This window comes from Paramormyrops kingsleyae, chromosome 3 (assembly GCF_048594095.1).
Source record: "Paramormyrops kingsleyae isolate MSU_618 chromosome 3, PKINGS_0.4, whole genome shotgun sequence".
Lineage (NCBI taxonomy): Eukaryota > Metazoa > Chordata > Actinopteri > Osteoglossiformes > Mormyridae > Paramormyrops > Paramormyrops kingsleyae.
In genome coordinates, this window is record NC_132799.1 from 30,145,671 (window position 1) to 30,162,906 (window position 17,236).

The window sequence follows — 17,236 nt, forward strand, 5'->3', positions numbered from 1 at the left end:
ATTTTGAGAGCGCCACGCTGAACTCCAAGAGGAGGTCAACCAAGAGTCACAACGTGATGGAATTTTAAGCGATGTAAGCGTGTGCCCATCTCATCCCGTCATTAGACACGCAGGGAAACTGGCTCTATAATGTTTTAGTTCACACTGTCTGTGACTCCTCTCTGTTAGGCTTCTGAAGCGAAAGCTGAATTTAATTATTGGAGACCATGATAAGATAGTGACATGCCCTACATTTGTTTTATATTTAGTTACTCATTTGGCACCCCTGTGTTGTAACCAACATAAAATTATTACCTCTTGATACAGCTGGATGATTTACTTAAGCAAGGATCCTACAGCCCTTCTGGGACTTGAACCAACAACATCATCATGATCTTATCAACTGCAGTACCTGACAGGCTGACAACCCTAGAAATGTTTCCACTACTAACAGTGACAATATTTGTATTCAGGTGTAAGGATCATTGTAAAACCAGCCTTTTAGGTGCGGTGTTAAAATACATGCTTATGAACTATATATTAGATGACATTCTGAGTATTGCAGTATTATTCTGCAAGTGACCTATAGGGGTATGACAAATACTGGGATCTTACTTTCCAAGTACTGTTGACCATAGATAAATGCCATATCTTCTGTCCTCAGCTGAAGAATGAGGTATTTGTAGGACAATATATTTGTATGTTTGGATGATGACCAATCTGCAGGATGCTTCTTATTCCATACTGAAAGTGCGCGTTCTCTCTCTGGTACAGTAACTCAACTGTGACAGCTACATGTTTGCTGGGATTTATTAGGCAGGATATTCAACCACAGGCGCATAGAGGCTAATCTGTCCAGGTCGTCAAACTGGCTGCACTGACTGCCCTGCATAAAACGGTTGGATTAGTATTGAGTCATTGGAGAGCCTAGAAAAACAATGAGGATGTCAAATAAAGGGGCTTTTCTGAAATTAATGCAGCATCAAAATGAAACTGGATACTGGATGAGGTTGCTGTTGACATCATTACATGTTAACACACTATACAGTTGTTTCTAGACACAGGAAATTAAGGAAATACATTCTTTATTAATTTCAACATATCTTGTTCCACAGCCCACAAATAGTATTTCAAACAAGCTGTAATCTTGAGCAAAAAATAAAGAGGCAATTTGTTTCATCCTGTATAACTTCGTTATAACATTTTTAGAAAAAATAACAGTAGATAAACCAATACACCAACAAATAAATAAATACATGATTAAATAATGGTAGTTAAAGGAGATGCACAGAGTCCGTTTCAGGGGGAACCTCTCTTTTGTCTAAAACCTAGAGAGCAGATAAAAAAAAAGAAGCTATCCATCTCCAACCAGCCACCCACAGTAAACCACATTTACTAAGTAATTTGATTTGGGCATGTTGTGACACTGAGTTTCCAGTAGGGGTCAACATTGATAGGCGTGGCAAGGAGGCATGAAGCCTGTTATCACATTGATAACACTGAGAAACTCATTTATTTCTGTGCTAGGTGCTCCCATCCTCAAACTTAAGTGTTTTTTGCAGCAATCTATGCAACACTATAATTCTTTGGTCACTGCCAAATTCATTAAAGTCATGGGTATCTCTTGGTTTAAAACATTTTGTCTTACATGACTATTAAGTATTGTAGCATATTTAAAGTGCATCTATTGTCTCAAAAAAAAAGTTATTCCAAATTCAGGAATCATCCCCCTTCCCTGTACAGTTGTAGAAGTCTGCAAATTCATCCTTGACCTTGTTGCTATGGGGCAGACAGAAGGTTGGGCCAATTCAGCAACAGCTTTTATCTGCATTTTTCTCCTATGATTGTTTATGTCACAAGGCAAACAATACAATAACACTGGGTTTAGCACAGAGTCACTGTCAGGTTTTATGTTATTCCATAAATTTTATACTATGTTTAATAAGATACCATTCAAAGTATTTCTACACGTTCAAGGTTAACTGGTAAATATATCTGTAGGATAAATTATGAAATAACAGCTGACACAAAGACACACTTCACAAAAACATAACACACTTCAGCTGTAGGAAGTTGCACATGATATTCAACTGGCATTTTCTTTGGTTAAAAAAATCCAAATCAATAAATGGTATATCAACAAAGTACTGATGAATTGGTACCACACATTAAGTTCTAATGTATGGAAATCTTAAATCTCTAAATCTGGATTTTGTTTTACATGTCATGTATGTATTAGATTAGTCTTTTGTCTCTAATAATATGCCACATATGCACACTTTTGTGTTTCCCTGAACACTCTGTTGTCTTGTTGTGTCATTCCCATCAGTTTCTGCAGGTGGCGCTGTGGGAACTTAAAGGGAACCTCTTTCCATTTTGAAAACCTAAAGTACGCATATAGGATTTGTATGGTCTCCGATTCCTTTGTTTTCTGAAGGTCAGTCGTTTAATATGACCATACTACAGCACCACTGGGATAGTTAAAACTACCCCAATTCATAGCTATTTTCTAAACTCAGAGGAAGCAGCTACTAACAGGTTAATTTTTAAGGAATTGTTTCCAGACCTATTGCTTCTATGCCAGTGAAATAAACCTCTTAGCACATCACAGTCTCACTAAGATATGAACCCTAGCACAGTCAGGATTAAGTGTGTTCTTGTGAATTCTAATTTTCATAAACCACTGTTTTAATAACATTTTAAGACAACCCTCCAGCGGTCCTGCACCTAGTCTGTCTTCAGGAGGTTCACAGATTTGCATAGCATGCAGGCAACAGACAGAATGTCTTTTTGAAAAACTGTTCCAGAACCTACCACCCAAACAGGGGGAAAAAAACAATTGTACTGGCGTGAGTTGAATAATTTACAGCCAAGGCCAGAGAAAATACTGAAATAAATACCTACAGTACCATATCTGTACCATTGCTTCCTTCAGCTGTCAGGTGGCAAGGGAGCTGTGTGTTTGTTGTGTGTGTCGTGTCGACGTGGCGGCTGGACGTGGCGGCTGGGGGTTGGGTGGTGCAGTGATGGCGATTGCTAGCTGATGAGTAGACAACCTGTGATGGGGGGGGGGGGGTAAGGTCCTCCCAGTGTGGATATGGTTTCTCCCAGGCTGAGAGCTTCTGTCATACAGCCTGCTTTAAATACAGTGTGGAGCGACACAGCAGCGGAAGACTTTCTAATGGGGCGGCGTGTTAGGTGTGCCTTTGTAGATCTAGTGCAAACTAAGCTCTCATTCCAGTTCTGCTTGAGTCATTTTGGATGTGCACACATAGGGAGTCTAGGAGAATGTCTAACACAGAATCAGGCAAACTCCTAAAATACGCTTCCCTTATCCAGTTCATCTCAGCAGGGTAACTGATACTTATGGACATAAATATTTGTCTGGATTTTGGGTATTGTTATGTCCCATCTATCGGGGCAGTCCCTGTCAACGAGCTGTGCTACCATAAAATGTTCTACTGGAACACTGTTTAGGCTGAAGAGGCCATTATAACTGTCGTTCCAGGCTATCTGTTCCTGTGATAATGCTTCAAGTTATAAAGGGGTTGAACTGCAGGGATGCAGACAAAATGGGAAATGGATAATATCCACTGACAGACACGGATATCATTATGAAAAATACTCTATTAGAAAACCAAAACATGTTCCCTGCAGCTGACAAAACCACTGCTGTCCCGGTACACCCAGCGGCTTAAAAACGGGTCTCATAGCAGCGAACGGTGTCAGATCCGGTCACGCCACTCCATCGAACGACACGCGCGAAGAGTCTCCAGCAGCACGAGCGGATGCTAAGCGCGGTACACGTTCAGTGCAATGGCAGATGAGGAAACAAAGACAGACAGCCTAACAAAGTCTGTATGCCCATTCAGATTGACCGAATCTGTCCGCACGACGGCTGCAGCAGGAAGGATTAATTTTAAACCACAGCTGTCTCTCCATCTCTATCTGCCTATCAGGAGCTGTCGCTGATGTCACATGCCAAGCAGGTGGTCGTGTCCCCGCCATACTTCTACGGTGGACGGAAAAAGAACCCAGTGTGTCCGTCCACTGAACTGAGGTCTAGGTTATCACAGCTCTAAAACACACAAAACGAACAAACTGCATCCAGCTACACACTGTTAACATCGTTAACATTACTCTATATCATTAGTTTTCTCTTGAGGAGATCTAACAGACTCTAAAAACAACTTTTACTGGGATTAATCATTCCTCCTAAACCATATGATTTGGAAAGTAACGATGACATGAGACTGCAACACTACAGAAGAAAAACAGGAAGGGAGGGTACATCACATGTTAAAGAGTAATGGTAGCATCCTATACAATACAGATATGGAGGGTAAGGATAGATGATATTGTTTATCATTACGAATGTCACCGCAGAGAGACTCCAGGAGGGGAACGCTGCAATGCAATTGGATAAACGCAGGGAGTGCATCAAGGAGCTGGTTACCTTCCAGGGTGCAGGAGCTGGTATCAGGTCAGAGCACAGGGATACGGGAGTGCCCGGCTGCCCCCATCATGATGCAGACTCAGCCAGAAGCAGGGAGGGGTGGAGGAGGCAGGAAAAGACCCTAACATCCTATATCTGTTAACTTTCCACCCAGAAAATTAGGAAAGCCCAAGAGCTTTGAGCATAGAGAACAGGGCTGAAGCAGGGATGATGCTCTGCTGATTCCCCAAAACAGGGTCCCAAGGAGTCTGTGTCTGGCCCCTGGCTGGTTTCCCTCCAGTATTAGCAAAAGGTTCAGGGCTTTTTTTTTTAACCAACTTGTGATAAAGGTTGGGAGGTGGGGGAAGTCAGCTCTGAAAACCCCCTCCCAAGTACAGAAGAGCAAGGAAAAGGGGGAGAAGCAGTGCTAGCTCAGCAAACCTACCCCAGGTTGGGGGGTGGGGAATTAAATAAGAGAGAGACGACCAACGGATAGAAATTGTAGAGGCGGTCCTGCTTCTCCGGGCCGGCAGCTCCCGGTGAGGCCTCTCTATGCCACAGAGGAGATCTGCTTCTCCTCGGGGTCGGCGTCGCCCTCCCCGTCGCCCATCAGCGGCTGCCTTTTCTTCAGCTCCCGCTGGTACTTTGCCATGAGTGACGCATAGATGCAGCCGTAGGCAGCCGCCGCCACCATCATGATGCAGACAATGCCGCAGACGACACCGGCGATCACCACTGTGCCGATGGCCCGCCGTACACTTACGGGCCGGTACCGCTGCCGCACGCAGTCTGGAGCTGAAGCGTCCGCTGCCGGGGCGGGTGGTGGGCCTTCCGAAGGTGGGGTGATGGACGGGCTGGCAGCCCTGTTGCAGGGAGGAGTGTTCCCGCCTCGAGAGCTACCGTTATCGTCTTCTAGTTGAAGGCAGTAGTTGAACATCTCCACCGGCACGCTGCGGATGTCTCGCCCACGCAGGTCCTTGGGGAGGGTGCACTCCACGGCATCCACGTGTCCACCTGCAACCGCCCCAGAAAGGGAGGGAGAGAGAGGAAGAGAAAGGAAGCTCAGCACATATCAAACCATGTTTTTCTTACCTTAAATTAAGAAACTTTAACCTCCAATCTGGTTTTTTATGAGTCACCAATAAGGGTTAAGACTTCGGTCTTAAGTGTGAATCCAGCGGCATGTTCCTGTAGGTGAAGTCAGTGTAAACAGATGCTCAGTGTACCCATGTAAATGCAGGACTGCTGCTGCTCGTCTGACAGCACAGGGCTGAGACTGCTGGCTCATCTGTCAGAGTCGCAAGATCTGTTGAAACTATTAGAAAACGGATGACAGGTGAAGGTCTACACCAAGGCCCTACATGCAGAATGTGGAGGGGAAGGGGTTAAAATGAAACGAGTGCGGAAGCGCTTATAGAGACAAGTGAGTCCTTAGAGGTTGGTAGTTAGAGAAGTAGGCAGAGTGACAGTTTAGGGGGGAAAACAGAACTCAATGAGGCAGAAATGTGTTGTTTTTCCCTAAATGAGTAAAAATACAGAAAAAGAACAGATGTGCTGAATGAATAAAGCGACAAATACGGCAGTGAGAATGCACACTCTAAACATGAACTCTGTTAACCCAATTACAGCTCAAAATGAGACAGTGATGAAAGGAAGACCAGAGGCTATGCAGCAGAGCTGAGGGATAAAGGGGAAGCCCAGGGTGGAATACGAGGTCTGGCTAAGGACCTACGGTCAGCGCCGTAACTTCAAACAGATACATGGATTCGCATGACAGATGGCCCCTTTATCTTTTCATGTGTTTTTTCAAGAATTAATTCTACATCTGCAGCAGAGCAGGGGAGAGTTTAAACCTCTGACCTACACCAGAGAATGGAAGAAGCAGACAAGCAACCTGCTACAGTAGCTGCAGATGCACAAAAACAATCTAAAATCTAAAAGCCAAAGGACTTTGCAGACAGGAACGCTAGCTGATGGCTGATATCATTAGCAATCCTAATTTAGCATTTCAGCAAACTCCATCGGCTTAGGGTTCAGTTCTGACCACTATAACGTGTTTCTCCGTGGGCCTACTAGCATATTTCCTCTCGTTTTCTGCAGTCAGTCGTGTCCTCTGCTTTTCTGCTGGATCGGTCTGTGAACCGTAGGAACTCGAGGAATGAGGCTGACCTGCCTTGCGCACGTAGGCAGCCAGCGCTAGGGGCTCACCTCTGTACAGGAGCCACTCTATCCAGTGCTTAAAGTCTCTCAAATTGCAGTCGCATTCCCAAGGGTTTCCGCCCAGCTGTAGGTGCTGTAGGCTGGCCAGTGGCTCGAAGGCGGCTCTCTCCAATGCGTGCAGCCGGTTCCCGGCCAGTGACAGCCAGGTGAGGCTCCGCAGCTCGTCAAGCAGCCCCGGGGACACCGTGGACAGCCCGTTGAGGGACAGATCGAGCCGCCGGAGCTGGCCCAGGCCCCGCAGCAGTCCGCGGTCCAGCGACGTCAGGCTGTTGTTGCGTAGCACCAGCTCCGTCAGGTTGCCCAGCTCACGGAAAAGGGTGGCGGGTAGCCCATCTAGGTAGTTGTTGGAAAGGTCCAGGTACTCCAGGGCGCTGTGGTTGGCGAAGGTCCCCGGTGCCAGTGACGCCAGGCGGTTGTTGGACAGCACGAGAGTGCGGATACCTGGCAGCAGGCCAAGAGCCAGCAGGGACACCAGGTCCCGCCCTCCACAGTCCACCTCAGTGCCATTGCAAGTACATACAGACGGGCAGCCGCCGACCACCCCCAGCTGGCCAGCCAGTGCCCCCAGCAGCCAGAGAAGAGCTATGGAGACAGAGGGGAGAGAGAGTGAGCATTGTGACTGAGCTGTTGAAGGTCACATGATTGTCCACAGCTACACAGAAAATAATAAAGACTGAGCTTTTGCTCTCAGCAACCTTTGCATGGGGACTTTCTATTCTAGACCGATTTTTGAAGGGCGATTCGATTGAGACAAGGGCGGCCAAAAATAGAGCCAAAGCCACGCTGTCTATTGCTGTATGCAGCCCTGACGATTGCAGTCCGCCTTTGGCGCTGCCCAGATGCTGTGGCCCAGGAAACGTTGGCTGAGACCTCAAGAGGTCGGCTGGGGGGGGTGGACCCTCCCTGGGGGGTGTGTGGCCCGGCTCGCTGCTCACACTCCACTGGCCCTGAGTCACGCTGCATTGAGGCTGCTTTGCGTTGTTCATGATAAGAATGTACAATGCACACTTGGAGAGCCGCCGTGGCCAACGCAGCCCCCGTGCTGGGATCCGCAGTCAGCTTAGGACGGGGCGTTGCGTGCTGTGAGTGTGGGCGTGTGGTGTGCTGGGGGGGCAGGGGGGGGGCTGCTCCAAGGGGGCTAAATGGATGTTTCTGAAAGTACTTCACCAAGCCGAGCTTGATTCTACAGCAGAGGGTGTATGTGTGTGTGTCACTCTGTGGAGGTGGTGGGGGGGGGGGGGGGGTTTCTGAGTGGAGAAGATGTGTGTCGTGACTCGGCAGTAGCCAACATAAGGGGGGGGGGGGGGCTTAGATATGCTCTATGTGGCTTCACTGGGACCACAGTTTTTCCTATCAGATGGAAAATCTGCTGTGATTCTCGGCGTGCGTCAACACGAAAGTCGGACTGCAGAAACGGCGATAGAGAGCCCAGTGTCGGACCCGGGTGACACATAGGCACCCCCCCCCCCCCCCAGACAAGATGTGCTGGTTCTTCCCCAAAACTCAGGCGGCGACATTATTGTGGAGATCTTTAATTACCACAACCTGCATTTTCCAGTTTGCAAATTGCAGCCATAACTCATACGGACACTAGTTGCCCCCAGATTCATTCTCCTTTTAATAAAACAGGCCGGCAAAGCTCAGACACAACAGGTCTGAGAGGCGGATTAATAAACCATGAGATGGACTAATTAGCTGCTGGGCAATGTTCCGTAACAAGGATGATGAAACCCAAGTCTGTTTGCACCAATGGGACACAGGTTGCCCCAGACGTTGCCCTGTCAGTGCCCGGTAATTCAACGCGTGGAATCATCCAGTGCTCCAGGGTGTCATTACAGGGGGTGTGTCTCACTCTCTTTTTCCCCCTGACACTGGGGGCATCTGGAGGATCAGACCCATAATGCCTTTGGGCAGACGCGGGTGAAGCGAATGGCCAATCTAGGGCGCCGCAGACACCCAATCCCAGCACAGCAAGTGGCGGAAGCTTCTCGGGGCCGGTCATTGCCATTTCCCCCCATAGGAGGGCGCCACAGAGGGGCTTCTCCAGAGGACGTGTCAGTGGTACAGGCCAACAGCGCAGCACTGGGTCGATGGCTTTAGATAGTACTCGCTTGGTTTTGCGAGTGACGTGGTGAACGCAGATTGCCATCCCTGCGGAAAAGGACCCGCTGTGGCCTGATATCCCTGCCGTTTCCAGAGGGACCCCGTCGCCTTTTTAATGACACAGAGGGGACTAGTGCTCCGTGAGTTAGATCTGAGGTGCTTTAGCTGTGAGGGGCTGACAAGAAATTTGCTCGCTCTATTTCGCAGTGTTTATCTCCCCCCCGCCACTGCTGCATCTCTATTTAAAGTGCTCCAGTGGAAGAACATCAGGGGCTGGGAGAGGGGCAGTGGGCAGGCGGGAGGGAGCGCTGCCAGGGCACCTGAAATGACTTGGATCCACAGTCGTGGTGTCCTCTTACGTTAGTGGTAAATATGGCCCGTTTTGAGCAGCATCATTACCCACTCAGGGAGGAGCGAGTGTGAGTCATGTGGCTGACGCGGACGGTATAACCGCGAGGGCTGGCCCAAAGTGTCCACGCTCGGCTCGCCGATTCAAAGGCTGCACCGCCAAACGCCTCCTCAAATCACCCGTTCTTTAATTATCCTCATCCACTGGGCGGTCATCGTCAAAGAGATTAGAGGTATTAAGGAAGTGAGAGTTTTAGGGAGACTGCTTTTCTGTGTATGTGTGTGTATGTGTGGGTCAGATATACATTACCGAATGTCCCCACTATGTCATTAAAAGCTGTTATTTTGACGTTGTGGGGACCATTTTTTCGGTCTCCACAAGGGGAAATTCAACTTTATAGAATTCTGTGACTACAATCAAAAAACTAAAAATGCCAAAATGCTTGTATTTTGTTTGATTATTTATGGTTAAGGTTAGAGCTGGGTAGGGGTTAAGGTTGTCACTGATGGGATTACAGTTTTTGTCTGTTGGGCAAAGACAGGAAGACAGAGAGGGAGGGAAACAGTTAGAGTGCATTTATGGCCAGGTATCGTTGAAAATAAATATTAAAATCCTGAAATACTGTGATATTGGAAAGCAGGAAAACAGATTAATTGTTTTTGTATGGTATATTTAATCTAAAAGCCTTCTGTTTTTAGAAAGCATTGAGAAGAAGGTGTTATTAACATAGCAGCTCTAGTTCGTAAGTTAATTATACCTTTGATAAGGGTGCAGAAATGTGCTACTGAATGTAGTACGGCAGGCTTCCACTGCAGGTCCTTCAAGGGCTCTGGCTGCCACTAGATTCTCAGGCTGTTTAATATTCCGCCTGTCCCTTATTGCTTTAGCATTTAACTATTAATGGGTCTGTTATAGTTCTTCTTTGTTTAATTTCACAATGTTGCCTTCCTCTCGGAGTCCTCAGAAAGGAGCAGGAAGCTTCCAGTGTGTCTCACCACGAATGTGCTCTTACCCACGCTCTGCGATTGATCGCCGGCTCTCTGAGGCGCTGAAGGACTCCCGGTGCCCAGGGGGCCGCCTCACATGTGTGTGAGCATGTGCCGGGTGCGGAAGCCGTCTGACGGGCGGGCAGCGAGGCTCATGGGACACGCATGTGTGGTGGGCGGGAAGCACGCCCCAGCCAGCACCGAATAGGCCTTTTGCCGCCGTGACGCCATTCAGGTCCCTGTGGTAAACATGCTTGCTATGCTCACACTTTCACAGAGAACAGTGAGCAAGCAGGGTGATGTCTCAACACCATTTTCACATGGCAGGGTGTTAAAAGGCATCTGCAAGCACTCATGTGACAACGGCATGTGCTTTGTGTGTGTGTGTTTGTGCACACAAATGCACTCCTGTATACTGAAAATACCCATTACATTTACATCTGCCTAATGGGCTTGGGCAGTATGACAATAATACAGTATTTTGGGTATACTCCTCCCCTCTCCCTGGTGAATTTTATTGTTGGGGGACCCTGCCAAGATTTCACAGTATTGGAGTAGCATTGCTTTTGAAAAAATACCATATACCATGGTATAATCTATTGACAGCATGGTGATGTGAAAAATTAAATACCGCCCAAGTTTACTACCTACTTGGCTTTTCTGCCAAAGGACTCAAAGGTTCATACATTAAGACACTTATGCAGTTTATATGTGTATCCTGTGTGTATGTGTCCATATGTATGGTGCTGCAGCAAAGGACAGCAGAGCTCAGAGCTTTAAAAGGCAGAGAAGAGAGATGGGGAGAGGGTGTATGGAGTCAGGTGTGGCTCATCCCAGGACCCATATGTGTGGGGGATCGGGGACTGGGGGGCAAGTACGTAAACATCTCACAGGATCACAAGCAACCGCGGCTTTTCCGCATCCACACTTGATGAGCGGTCATCCGGTCTCTCAGATTTACGCCTCTCCTAGCTTCCCGATTCACACATCAACACTGTGGGTGTGCCACTGTCCTGCCCAAAAGCTGCCCCTGCCAACTCCTGACTCCTGGCATCCCTATGCGCAGGTTCTGTTAGGTAAATGACCTTCAAATAAAAAGTAAAACAGATTCTGTAGTGTAGCAAGTTCTGAGGTCTTTACAGAATGCTCATAATTTAACCTTGATGACAGAGCTGTGTAAATAACCGTATTGTTTGTTAAACTGAAAAGACAGGGTTAGGCAGGGACATTTTCTGGCTGAGAGACAACTAACTCTCCATACCTGTTTTGGTCTTTTTAAATACATTCTTTTTAAGCCTGAAGAAGCATTAAGGGATCGAGAAAATGGTGCCAAGATTGAAATGTTACATATAAATGGTTCTTAGTTCATAAAAATATGCTCCAGGGGTGAATGGTGGAGACGCAGCCAGCCATACTGCGGAAACGGCTGACTCGTTGGCGCGGCCTACATGGGCGCTGAAAGAATAATTGTGTCCTGTAACACGAGTGGCTCTTAAAGCTGGACAGGCAGATCAGCACCTGCTTGTAACAAAATCTGGTGACTCTGGTTAGAGGGCCAATAAGGCCTTCAGAGAGGTAATTCTTGGGTTGATGAGCGGCCTTGGCTTTTCACACGCTCACCCTGATGCTCTGAGTTTATATACCCTGCTGGGTGGCAAATCAATGAGAAGCTACAAAATCACAAGCTAGGTTCACGGTACTACAAGGAATCTAACAGCCACTCTTTATCAGCTGAAATAGAGGTCCACAGCGTCAAGCCAGGAGACTGGAATTTGGAAGGCGAAATCATCTCACTGTCAAGGACCACTCTCTACCAGGATGGCTCAGCATTGACGCCATTCGCTGTGAATTGCCCCTCTTCTGCACTGTTTCACACAGGAGCTTGGTGTTAAATGATTTATATGCTTTAGCTGATAGCAGATGCATTACCCTGAAGCTTACCGAGTTTACGTAACATTTCATTTATATATTTCTTTATTTAGCGCTCTAAGGACATTTAATCTAAAGCCTTTTGGAAAAGGACAATTGTCCTGCTGTGAGTTTCGCCTGTCACAAATCCAGCCGTCTGAGCACTGCAGAACACTTACCGGGGCTGCTCTCTGTCGCCCTCCCCTGGCGGCTCTGGTAGGGCCGGGTGAAGAGGCGCATTTCAGTCCTTCCTGCTTGGCTCCTTCTCTAATGTAGCTCTGGCATCTGGCTGTCACTGCTCCTTGGCACGCCCGCGTCCCGAGAAGGGGACGGGCCAGTCAGGCAGCAGATCTGGCGTGCCCTGTTCGAAGGATCAAGGACACAATAAGACCATGACACCATCATCATTTATGACGCGATCGTCATTTTCAGGCTGTGTATTCTGGGTTTGGCTTCCTCCTTGTTTGGTGTTCCAGTACAACCAGGCTGAGTCCTGCTGTGAGCTCCCTCATTAGTTGCTGAGGGAGTGATTAAACTGGTACACACCAGTCGGCAGACACCCACAAACACACGTGGACACACACACAGAGGCACACTGGCATATATTGTAAGTCTGTCAGAAACAGGAGGAATGGTATTTGAAAAATAGCATGATGAATAACACATCATCGTGTTTCCTGGCAATACATGTACAACGCACTCTTCCAATGTGCACGTGCACACGTATGTGGACTGTCGTGTGCAGTGCCTGTCTATTACCTTATACATCACTGTGAGTTGTGTACAGTGGTGTAGGGGGAGGGGGCAGGTGGCAAAACCGACACACTCTCCTCCATGTCACACAAATGGACAGCAGGATCCAGGGCTGGCAGCTCCTCTCCTATGATCGTAACATGACTGATCAAGGTACATCGGCCTGTTCACATCCCCTGCAGGTTGGCTTAAGATCAGACCTTCACTGACATGAAGCCGGATGGCTAGTGGCTAGGGGCAGTGCAGTTCCGTTTGCTAACGGGCTTGCTGGCTTTTTGTGTGTGTGTGTGTGTGTGTGTGTGTGTGTGTGAAAGAGCAAGGGAGAGCCATAGTTTATTTCAGCGCGGGCTTGCTGCGAGGAGGCACTCCATGCCAGAGACTTCGCTGCCAATTTGAGGGACGAACCAATATGGGCTGGGCAGCCGTATCCCTCACCTTTATCACCACATCAGACGGACCCAACATGCACTCTTCACCCTGTCCCCTGTGGCTTCCTGCAACCCACCCACGCACCCCCCCCCCCCGTCCATGCCGTGTGTAAACATGCTGGTCACTGGGAGAGGCCATCAGAGTCTGGCCTGCCGGAGGTACCCACTGAGCATTACTGAGGTGGAGGTTTCCTCGCTATCTTCCCTGTGCTTGTCAAAGCTCAGCCTAACCAAAGAACCAATAGCGGAGCATCTCCTAAAGGTATTGCTGCTAAGAACAAGGAGGGCAGCAGGCCAGGCCTAGATAGCAGCTTGTAACCTGTCAGGCTCGGGCTAACCTGAGGGCCCAAAGCAGGGCAGGTTCCCTGTCCCAGAAGCCTGTGTAGGAGGACAGTGAAGAGTCAGAGGACTTCCTGTCTTGTGGGTTTTATTTATCAAACCTTGTCCCCTTTCCGAAAAAGAAGTGGCAATGCGGCATTACATTCTGGGAGACGCCACGTATACAGTGACATCCGCTCTCACACACGGCGTAGCAAACTGGAATGGAACCTGGCGCTCACCATGAGGCAAGGCCTGAGAGGGTACGATGCATGCAGCCGCTGGCTATTTATGCTGAGTGCCATCCTGCTCAGCCTTGCCTCATATAGGCATTTTCAATGCTCCCTGGTGCACTATCACCATCACGGAGGGGGGACAATGGAGAAGGAAAAGACGCTAAGGCTGCACTAGCAACTTCTGTTAGCATCACCCTGCAATATCTTGCTTATGTTTATATGGGAGGAGATCTACTGCAACCTGGCACATCCCTAGTGAAGCTTGGGAATAAGAGCGTGCCAGCAGCACCCTCCCTGTGAAAAAAATCAGCCCTTTGTCCCCCTGGGCTCAATCCTCTGCTGAGTGGTTGGTCCAGCCTGTTGCCTGTAGCCAGAGTGTTCTCCTCTGGCGGTCTCGCTCCCACCACCGCTGCATTCCCCTTTTGCTAGTGGCTTTTGTAGTGATTCATCCCCCTTCATTGTCCTCTTTTTCCCAGAAGCGGATGAGTGAAATCTGCCGTCACCTCACACGCTGCCAGTGCTCGTCCTTTGCTGAGCGGCTCGCTCTCCTCCTCTTCACGGCCTTCGCCGGCTTTTGTCGTGCTTTGTTTGGGGCGTGCTGCTGCGGCCGGTTAATTCAATTTCACAGATTAAGTACAGTGAGAGAATGGCTCAACGTTACTGATACCTAGGATTAGTGACCCAGCTTTGTTTTCCCAACAGCAGTGGTATAGAAAAACACCACATTTACCCGAGTCCTTCTCTGTGTGATTGGCCAAGAACTGACTGGCTCACACACAGGGAACAATCCCAGAATCCTTTGCCCAGCCCCTTCTGTGTTACCCACTCAGAACACTGTTCACCTCCAATGGACACAAATACTCTGGTGTCACATAAATACAGCACTGCCAATGTCATAGGCATGCTAGGGATTGGTGTAGATCCCCCCCCCCCACCACCACCACTTTGCTGTTTATAATCCCCTCTGAGTGAAATGCTGGTCCGCAAATAGAGTGTCCACATGACACAAGCACACATCTCCACACAATAAGCCCATACACATCCATAAAGGCATAAACACACACACACGACACACACACTTATGCTTTTGCAATGAACAGCACTCCCCTGCTTCCGCTTCAATGCACAGTCAAGCATGCACACCTCAGGTTGCGTCTGCTCTGTGTGTCTGACAAACACACACCAATGCGGATGCACGTGGTTGACAGTAGGAAGGGACAGACAGCAAGCAGGCATAATTCCACTTTCCCTGTATGAAACACAGCAGAAATCAATGCCCTCCAGTGATGCACCCCTTCCACTGCCCCCCAGTTCTGTGTGTGAGCTCTGGGACTGAATTCACTTGCTGATTGTATACCTTGCCTGCTGTCTCAATTTTTAGAATATTAGTGACAGATACAGGTGAAGAAACAGGCATGAGTACCTTCCAGCTGCAGCGAGGAGGTACTGAGTTAGAAGTAAGAGGAGAACAAAAGCACTAGGCCCTGTAACATCAATAATTGAGAGCATCCTTCTTCACAAAGGGAGGCCAGGGCTAGAACGGAGCAGAGGCATGCAACAGTGTGAGTGTGTATGTATTTGTGTGTGTGTGCGCGTGTGCGTGGTGTCAGCCCCAGATGAGATCCAAAAGATGCACTGTAACACCCCCCACCCCAACACAGCAGATACCACGTCCAGCTCTGCAGGAAGTAGGATGGTATATTGTACTGTTGTTGTTCTTGCATTTTTTTTTTTTTTTTTTTTTGGAAGAGACATACTGAGATGGGTGTGTGCGCCATTTCTTACAGTGAGAGCTGGTGCCTTAGAGCATAGGGGCAAAATGAGCGAATTATTTACATTCGGATTCAGGTCAACGTTTTTGATCTGTCAAGGATCGGTCCTTTGGGTGTTTCAACTGTGAATCACATGCCTCCGCATCGCGGTGCCGAAACACACACATACAGGCACACGTCTCTTGCTTACTGGCACACATGCATGCACACACACACACATGCTTAGAAACACAGACATATATAAGAATGCAAAATGTCTTTCACACACAGATGAACACATGAATATAGAATACAATCCTCCGTATATCTCTTATATAAACACACAACCACCTTTTGCTTTGAGTCTATTTCAGAAACCTTACATGATACTCTCTCCCACTCGTACACACACATAACGGCATCACCCGTTTATAATTACTGCTTATATTAGATGACAGCAATTTGCCTGATAATCACACAATAAAACGTCATAAATCTATTTCATATTATTTCTGCTCAATATCTGCCAATCTACCGAAGACAAATCAGTCAGTGGCAACAGTCATTAAGATTTATTTGTGCTCGACCATTTATCCGGTGTAACAATGAATTTGACATTCTTGTGGCTCTACACGGCTTTTACTTTTACTTTTTACTTTGGAGGGTCCAGTGAGACCGTCTGCCTTCCAGCCAAATACCTTTACACTTAACGGCACCGAAGAGACAAGGGAGCCGAACGGGCAGGGACTCTAACGCACTCACCGTCGTCCGATATCGCAATCAACAGCCGCTGTATTAGTCCACCAAGACAAAGAAAATGGAAGGGGAAAATGACAAGCAAAACAAAAAAAAAATCAAGTTTAATAATCCTCTCGGTCTAAACGGCAGGAAAGCTTCTTGCTGTCAACCAGAAAAAAAACAAGTCGATTTAGAAAGGCAAACTTGACAGTACGGAGTCCGATTTGCGTCCAAGTTAAATCCTCCGAATTACAAATATTTGTTGCCAGGAGCGTCGGCAGAATGATTTTCTCAGTCCTTTCCCAGTGCCTCCCCAGCCCGGTCCCAGCGGCAGTTTCCAGTCACCCGCTCCGGCGGCTCACGGCAGTGCTGCGCGCGGTAGCGCCGCGTGATTCGTCTCGCGCTGCTCCCTGCTGCTGCGTTTGTGATTCCAGCGCTTCACATGCACGCGGGATGCTGCGTGCGTGCGTGTGTGCGCCAGTGAGTGCATGCGCCTGTGTCTCTGTGTTAATGTATGTGTGTTTTCCTCAGGCTATCTGTGACGGCGAGCCTGCGCCGTGTGTGCTGGGGTTGTCATCCGTTTGCATGTGCATTCAAGCATGTTGCATATGCACGTCGGTGTGTGTGTGTGTGAGTGCGCGCGTGTGCGTGAGTGTGAGGCTTCACTGGTCAGAGATAGTAATGTTGGAGGAAGCTGCTGTCTGAACCCATAAACTGAGAGGGAGATAGAGAGAGTGGGAGGGGGAGATCAGCTGATACAGCTCAGGACCTCACAGAGGATGAGATGCTCCCATGGAATAGGCTACCCAGCAGAGTCTTTCCCCCTGTCTTTCGCTCTCTCTCACTCATCCGTTCAAACAGACTGACAAAAGCGGGCCGCTTTTGCCGTTGTGTGTTTTTTTCTCTGTTCCTACCTCAGCAGGATAGCTTTGCTTTGGGAGGGGTGAGAAGGTTGACTGTTCATGTTGAAGTGAGAGAGAGTGTGTCATTGAGGAGAAGTGGGATGTGCTTTAACCATCGGCTCACAATATC

At 48.2% G+C, this 17,236-nt stretch overlaps 2 protein-coding genes across 6 annotated transcripts in view; one reads left to right on the forward strand and one right to left on the reverse strand.

Annotated features, from left to right (window-relative positions):
• Positions 1-17,236, forward strand: part of cacna2d4a (calcium channel, voltage-dependent, alpha 2/delta subunit 4a) — a 77,200-nt gene that overhangs the window by 25,837 nt on the left and 34,127 nt on the right. The window lies entirely within an intron of this gene.
• Positions 1,048-16,904, reverse strand: lrtm2a (leucine-rich repeats and transmembrane domains 2a). Its single transcript, XM_023810353.2, has 4 exons — positions 16,229-16,904; positions 12,160-12,341; positions 6,623-7,216; positions 1,048-5,428 (listed from the first exon to the last, which is right to left on the reverse strand). Exons 2-4 carry the CDS (start codon positions 12,218-12,220, stop codon positions 4,965-4,967), a joined length of 1,119 nt encoding a protein of 372 aa, XP_023666121.1. The 5' UTR covers positions 12,221-12,341; positions 16,229-16,904; the 3' UTR covers positions 1,048-4,964.